General features: G+C 39.8%; 1 protein-coding gene across 1 annotated transcript in view; it reads left to right on the forward strand.

The window, feature by feature from the left end:
• The window catches only part of GDAP1 (ganglioside induced differentiation associated protein 1), a 34,294-nt gene extending 31,695 nt beyond the window's left edge, over nt 1–2,599 (forward strand). Inside the window, exon 6 of the mRNA XM_030190174.1 lies at nt 2,217–2,599. Within this exon, the coding sequence (XP_030046034.1) occupies nt 2,217–2,599 (383 nt within the window). The remainder of the gene's footprint in view (nt 1–2,216) is intronic.
• The last annotated feature ends 4,704 nt before the right edge of the window (nt 2,600–7,303 follow it).

Below are 7,303 nucleotides of genomic sequence, written 5' to 3' on the forward strand. Positions count from 1 at the left end.
CCACATCAAGAAAACAATGCATCATGAACTCAGCTCCAAATTAGACTTTTTAATACTCTAGGTCCTCCATGTTCTTTGGCTTTATGCAGCTGTTTCCCACTCCCAGCCCCAGAGCAAACTAACCTCCTCAGAGGCAGGAACATTACTGCACCACTCCTGCTCCATCTGCTGCACCATACAAAATATTTCTCAAAGAGCATATTAAAAAAAAAACATAAAGAAAAAATGGTAAGAAAAATGTGAGAAAAAAATGAACGGAAGGAAGGATTATGATCATAAATTACAAGAGGTCATTTACATCCATAAGTGGCCACTTACTTACATGTGTAAATAACTAGGGGCTCTGTTTACTAAGCCATGCTATAGGCACGCTAGCATTTTTAGCACATGCTAACATTAGAGATACCCATAGGAATATATAGATGTCTCTAGTGTTAGCACACTAATTTTGTGTGCACTAAAAATGCTAGCGCACCTTAGTAAACATGGCCCTAGATTACCACCATTTAAGTATCTTGTTTCTCTGTAAACTAGCTGTCTCCTTATACGATTACTACCTTAAGGTTAACTGATGGCTGTGCTGCTAAATATAGAACTATTCTCCAACGATTTCACAAAACGCCAAACTTCCAGCTTTTCAAATAGAAGAAACAACTATGATCATATTCACATGGTGCTTCAAAGGTATTCACAATTTGAAATTCCATAGCCAACTCTTCTAATGGCTTTGAGCCTTAAAGCATCTTCATTCAAAAACATATTGCTATTCAAGCCATGCTCCCTAGGATATGCTTTTGACTGAAGATGTGTTTCATGAAATTGTGAGAGAATGATTCTTTAAACATTTTTTGGACTGTTTGATTGCACTGAAAGATTTTGAATTTTTGTACTATAATCAATAAATGTGTTGAATTTTTACTCTTTTTTTTGAGAGAGATCTTTTGAACTGTTGTTTGCACTTGACGCAGTGCTCTCTCGTTTCATCCTTTTAGTTTGTACTGCTAAATATAGAATGATATTTTATAACAAAGTATCCTTATGTGTTTTGTAGTGTAAATATTAATTTGAAGAACAGTTTGACAAATAATCACTGAACAGAACAAATTGTTTAAAGAAAAAACCCCATTTGAATCTAAAAATAAATTTAAGAAATTTGGACTGGATAACAATTTTGATTAATTGGATTTGTTAATTTCCAAATGGCTCTGTTGTGTCTTTCATTGACTGATTAAGGGTTTTTCCATTTTCCATTTGAGCAGAGTGGAGAATAATATTGAACTGAGGGAACCCTACTGTCAAATATTGTGTACAGCGCTAATAGCGTTATAGAAATGATAAGTAGTAGTAGCAGTGGTAATGGAAGTGAGGAGCGAGGTTGAGGGGTCAGTCCAGTGTGAAACAGGAGAATAATTCTAGTTTCCTTCCTGCAATGTTTCCTGACTGAAATGAGGAATCAGTGACCATGGTATAGCAAATAGTGGAAGACACATTGATAAAAAAATATGTAGATCAAATTGACAGAATCACAATTACAATAATATAGAGAAATATTGAATATTCCTCTGATTTTCCTTCTTTAGTTTCTGCTGATAGAGTGCACTTCTAGGTTAGTAGGGACACTTGCAGATGAAGATGGAAGAGGGAGTGTTAAATAAAGGGCTGGATTTAGGATGCTGGCTTCCTCAGGCAGGAGGGTCAGAGAGCCATGGAGAAGGGAGAGAAAATAGAACATGGTCCTAAGGCTGGTGGAATCAGGCTTCTGTATAGCCCATGCATTTGATACCTTCATAATTTGGCATCCTAGGCACTTGCCTATGCTACATATTCCTACATCCAGGCCTGGTTGAATAGTGTCTCAGAGCTGATCATTGCTGCTACTTCCATAGACCATGTGTGTTGTTGCTGATTTGTTCTGATAGGAAGTCTGAGATTTTGATGAACTCTTACCTTACACCCAGTTTTTCTTCTCTGATATCTTTTCCTTCTTCTCTCAGTTATGTGGGTAGAATGACCCTGGGTATTGAAAGACAGTGTACTCTATGTTCTCCACTGAGACTTTCTCAGGAGTGAAAGAATAAGATCATTTGTGAATCATTTGAGCCTGAAAATCTGCCCCTATGGTATACTTGTCTTTAAAAGAAATGAAATTACTTTAGAACTGTATATGATGGCCATCATGAACTACTACTAATTCTTGTGTCACTTGATTTGATTAGAGGAAGGAAATGAGCCTTGGCTTTGTGGTCAGTTCTTCAGCCTGGCAGATGTATCACTTTCTGTCACTTTACATCGACTGAAATTTCTTGGATTTGCAAGAAGAAATTGGGGTAATGGCAAACGTCCCAACCTAGAAGCCTATTACGAGCGCATCTTGAAGAGGAAAGCTTTCAAGAAAGTGTTAGGTAACGTCAATAACATATTAATCTCAGCTGTTCTACCAACTGCGTTCCGAGTGGCAAAGAAAAGGGCACCTACTGTCCTTGGTTCTACCTTTCTGATTGGTTTACTTGCAGGAGTGGGATATCTTCTGTTCATGAGTGTTAGGAAGAGGCTTGTCAATGTATTGTTATCAATAAGAGCAAGACAACAACATTTGTAACCAAGTGTCTTAATTGTAGGTGATGTGTAAAATTTGCATACTATCTGTTGTTAAACAACATATATGTTGTATCTGTCTTACTCTGCATTATTCATTACACTTCAACATATATGTGAAATGTTGGAAGATTGTTGGTTGCAACATGAAAATGCAGCACTATCATAGTGACTGGATCTGTAAAAGATTAAAAATAAAAGGTCAGAAGTATTAACCACTCCAGAGACTCTTAACAGTGATGTGTCTTTTCATTAATATTTATTTTTTTATTAACTGGAGTGGAGGAGTGGCCTAGTGGTTACAGCACCAGTCTTGTAATCCAGAGGTGGTGAGTTCAAATCCCACTGCTACTTCTTGTGATCTTGGACAAGTCACTTAACCCTCCATTGCCTCAGGTACAAACTTAGATTGTGAGTCCTCCTAGGACAGAGAAATATCCAGAATACCTGAATGTAACTCACCTTCAACTACTACTGAAAAAGGCATGAGCAAAATCTAAATAAATAATGAATGTATCTCACATAATCTGAATTCATGATTCAGCACTATGTGGCTTACATTTGCTAAGAGAGGATAAATTCATACAACAGGCAAGATGAAAGACAATAGATGATATAGGACCATTTCAAGATAACAATCTGATTAAAAATCAGTGTTTCTGAGCAGTATATTATACAATTAATGTAGAAACTTGTTGGAAAGGAATAATAGAAACCATTTTTGCACTGTAAGAGAACACATGTTCAGTACACTTTAACCGGATTTTCAGAGAATTTATATGGTTAAGTCAGGCCACTGAATATATCTGGTTAAAGTTAACAGTGTAAAACTATCCGGTAAACTTTACAACAGGGATTTTTTGCAACCTGACAGGCACTAACCAGCTGTCCTCTTGAAAGAAAAACCCAATTCTGTGATCTCTCTCTTCTCTGGCTCCCAGTCACAAAATAAACCCCTCCAACCCATTATTGACTGCTTGTTTTCTTCCCTCCCACATTCATTAACAACATATAAAATGTATGTTGTTGGGGTACAATTTCCTTCTTCTTCTCTCCTTCTGCATAGCCTCTCCCCAGCCAAAAATAATATATGCTTTTGGTGGGGTTAGGGCAATGCTTTTTTTCCCTCCTTCCCTCCCTCTTGTATAGCCTAGATATGATCCAAAAATCAAATATGTGCTTCAGGGGAGGGAGAAGCAGAGGGCCTGATTACCTCCTTTCTTTCTCTCCCCCTCTCTCCTGATGCTAATAAGTTCTCCATAATAATTATTATGAGGGTCTTTTACTAAGGTGCGCTCACATTTTTGGCGTGCGCTAAAATTGTGGGCATGCTAAATGTTAGAGACGCCAATGCATTCCTATGGGCATCTCTAATGTTTATCGCACCCACATTTTAGCACAAGCTAAAAAAACATGAGCGCACCTATGTAATAGTTATTATGGAGAATGCCGGGAGGTGGAAGTTTTCTTAAACCCATTGCTATTTGATATTTCTCCCTGAGGAAGCCGTGGTGAGTGGTGAAACCTGTATCCATGTCGGGGTTATTACAGCACAGTCTCCTTTGAATTTCAGTGATAAAACTGGAACAGTGCACAACATAAGTTAAGGTCTTTTCTGGTACAGCTGTGTGGCCTAGTGGTTAGGGTGGTGGACTTTGGTCCTGAGGAAGAGAGTTTGCTTCCCGGCACAGGTAGCTCCTTGTGACTCTGGGCAAGTCACTTAACCAGGGGTATGCTGGTAAATTTTTAACAACCGGCTCTCTCTCCAGGCATAGCCGGGCCTGAAATTTTGTGTGTGTGTGTGTGTGTGGTGGTGGTGGTGGTGGGGGGGAGTACATGTCTCTCTCTCCCCTCCCTTGTGCGGGCACGCTAGGCATACCTTTGCCGAGCCCCACCAGCCAATAAATGGACTGCCACCATTCTCTGCTGCTTGTTTCTGGCTCTGAGCAGCATGATGGAACCTTCTTGCGCTTGCATGAAAAGTCCCAGCCTGATGCTTAGAGTCAGAAACAAGGAGCAGGGAGCAGCAGCAGTCTATTTACTTGGCTGGTGGGGCCAGCATCACTGCCAGCAATGTAAAAGAGAATTCAGGAGGGGGTCCAAGCCCACATTTTGGGAGTCAGTTGTTAAAGTAGCCATGGGGAGGCCTACTCTAACAACCGGCTCCCAAAATTCTTAAAAACTTAACAAACGGCTCTCGCGAGCCCGTGAGAGCCCGCTCCAGCACATCACTGCACTTAACCCTCCATTGCCTGCTGCATTGAGCCTGCCATGAGTGGGAAAGTGCGGGGTACAAATGTAATAAAAAAAATAAATATTTGGATTTCTATATGATATGAACTTTGGACAGCTATATTAATATACCATTGAGTTGGCTTTATGAATATAATCTTTGTGCAATGATTGAGATAAGGTGCCTGGATGTGGTTTATTAAGATTACTATGAGATACTGATTATTATTTCTAAGCACTATCACACAATTTTTTCTATATTAGTCATATTCATTTTTCCAGATAATTGTGCCTTCTGTAATCATAAGAATCTGCCACCATATATGAGGAAATATCCAGACAGAATTGGCTGGTCTTGTGCTATATTGTTGCAAGACAGTTGGAGATCTGTAGTATAGATTTGCCCCCACTTTAATGCAGATGTTACTTTCTCTGTTGCTAGTGGGACACTCTTAGCATATTGTCTAGCCCTTTTCTGGATCCTTTAGGTTAAGTCTAGGAGCTATAAGAACTTAATGCTGGGGTTGTTTTTTGAACCATACTTTAATTTCATAATTCTGAAGTGGCAGCACACTCTCAGTACTACTTGCAGCTCTGTTAGGATGGTGTCATCATTTTACATTGCTACCACAGAAAGCTGGCAAACACTGTCACCTTTTTCACAGAGCCCACTCTGAGGCCTGGACAGTACCTCTTTAACAGACTGTGGTTTAGCTGTGTTTTTTTTCTGTCTGGAAGATTCCACAAGGTCTACATCTGAAGCCTGTAATTAAAGCTAAAATATCACTGTACGTCATGCTTTTAAGGATGGATAGTGTGGGAAAAGAGGTGTTGAGGCTGAAAATTTGATTAAGTACACCTCTGAAATGTATCTATTCAGATCCATATACTGTAGATTTCAAACTTTAGTTGCTGAAACATAGACCATCTCATGTGTGCCATTCTTCATAGAGCTGTTTTTCTTAATTTTGCACCTCTCCTTCAATTTGTGCTGTCACCAAAAATATCACTTGAGGTTGTTCTTGTGTTTGTTTTCACATCATGTACTCCTTGTTTTCTCCTTTGTGGTTTTGACATACATTGCTCACAGGGTGCCCAATATCCACCTTTGCATGTGAAATCGAAGGATCCTGAAATGGCCACCAGATGTCAGTGTCCTCTAATGATACAGCTCGAGATTTCATTGCAACTACTTTTTCAAGCTTCACATTTCTGTGATCTGAACACTGGCTGTATAGGTTGGTATGTCAGTTACCATTGTTAGACCACTTGTCATCTTAAACATGAGATTTTTAGAAAAACTTTATTGGTTTTTACATTTGTTCAACTCATGGCATCATATTCACCCACAAACACAAATTACACATACTTCTCATCTGTACATATGTCCTACTCTAGGATCAATTATTTTCCGGTTAGTCCTGACCTCCTCACGTACACTGGAGATTTTGACATGGAAGATCAAAGAATCCTGATAATAATAACCAGTTTTTAACATTATCTATCTATCTATCTATCTAGCTAGCTAGCTAGCTAGCTAGCTATATGTATATATATAATCAAATTTCGAAAAGGAACTTGTTAATACTTCTTGACCGCCCAGTACATGTAAAAGTTGACAAATTCTCTTGGCTCCAACCCTTGACGTCTCTTTGCCACACTAAACTCTCTCCTCAAAGTGCCTTCACCTCCAACCCCCCCTTCACTTTCCCCTCAGACTCTGGCTGAGTACTTTCATGATAAGGTTCACAAGATTAAACTTGAATTCTCAACCAGGTCACCTCCACCTCTCCTTCCCTTAGTCCATTCTCTCAACCCTCCAACCCCTGCCTCCTTTTCTTCCTTTTCTGAAATCACTGAAGAGGAAACTACACATCTTATTTCCTCCTCGAAACTAACTACCCATTCCTCTGATCCTATTCCCACCCATCTACTTAACACTATCTCTCCTACTGTCATCCCTTTTATCTGTCATATCCTCAATCTTTCACTGTCCACTGCGACTGTTCCTGATGCCTTCAAACATTCCGTAGTCACACCACTCCTTAAAAAACCTTCATTGGACCCTACCTGTCCTTCCAACTATCGCCCCATCTCCCTCCTCCCTTTCTTACCCAAGATACTTGAATGTGCTGTTCACCGCCGTTGCCTTGAATTTCTTTCATCTCAAGCTATTCTTGATCCACTTCAATCTGGCTTTCGCCCCCTTCATTCAACTGAAACAGCACTTGCTGAAGTCTCCAATGATCTGTTCCTGGCCAGGTCCAAAGGTCTCTATTCTATCCTCATCCTTCTCGATCTATCTGCTGCTTTTGACACTGTTGATCACAGCCTACTCCTTGATACACTGTCCTCCCTTGGATTTCAGGGCTCTGTTCTTTCCTGGTTTTCTTCTTATCTCTCCCAGTGTACCTTTAGTGTATACTCTAGTGGATCCTCCTCTACTTCTGTCCCACTGTCAGTTGGTGTACCTCAG

Source organism: Microcaecilia unicolor, chromosome 1 (assembly GCF_901765095.1).
Source record: "Microcaecilia unicolor chromosome 1, aMicUni1.1, whole genome shotgun sequence".
NCBI lineage: Eukaryota > Metazoa > Chordata > Amphibia > Gymnophiona > Siphonopidae > Microcaecilia > Microcaecilia unicolor.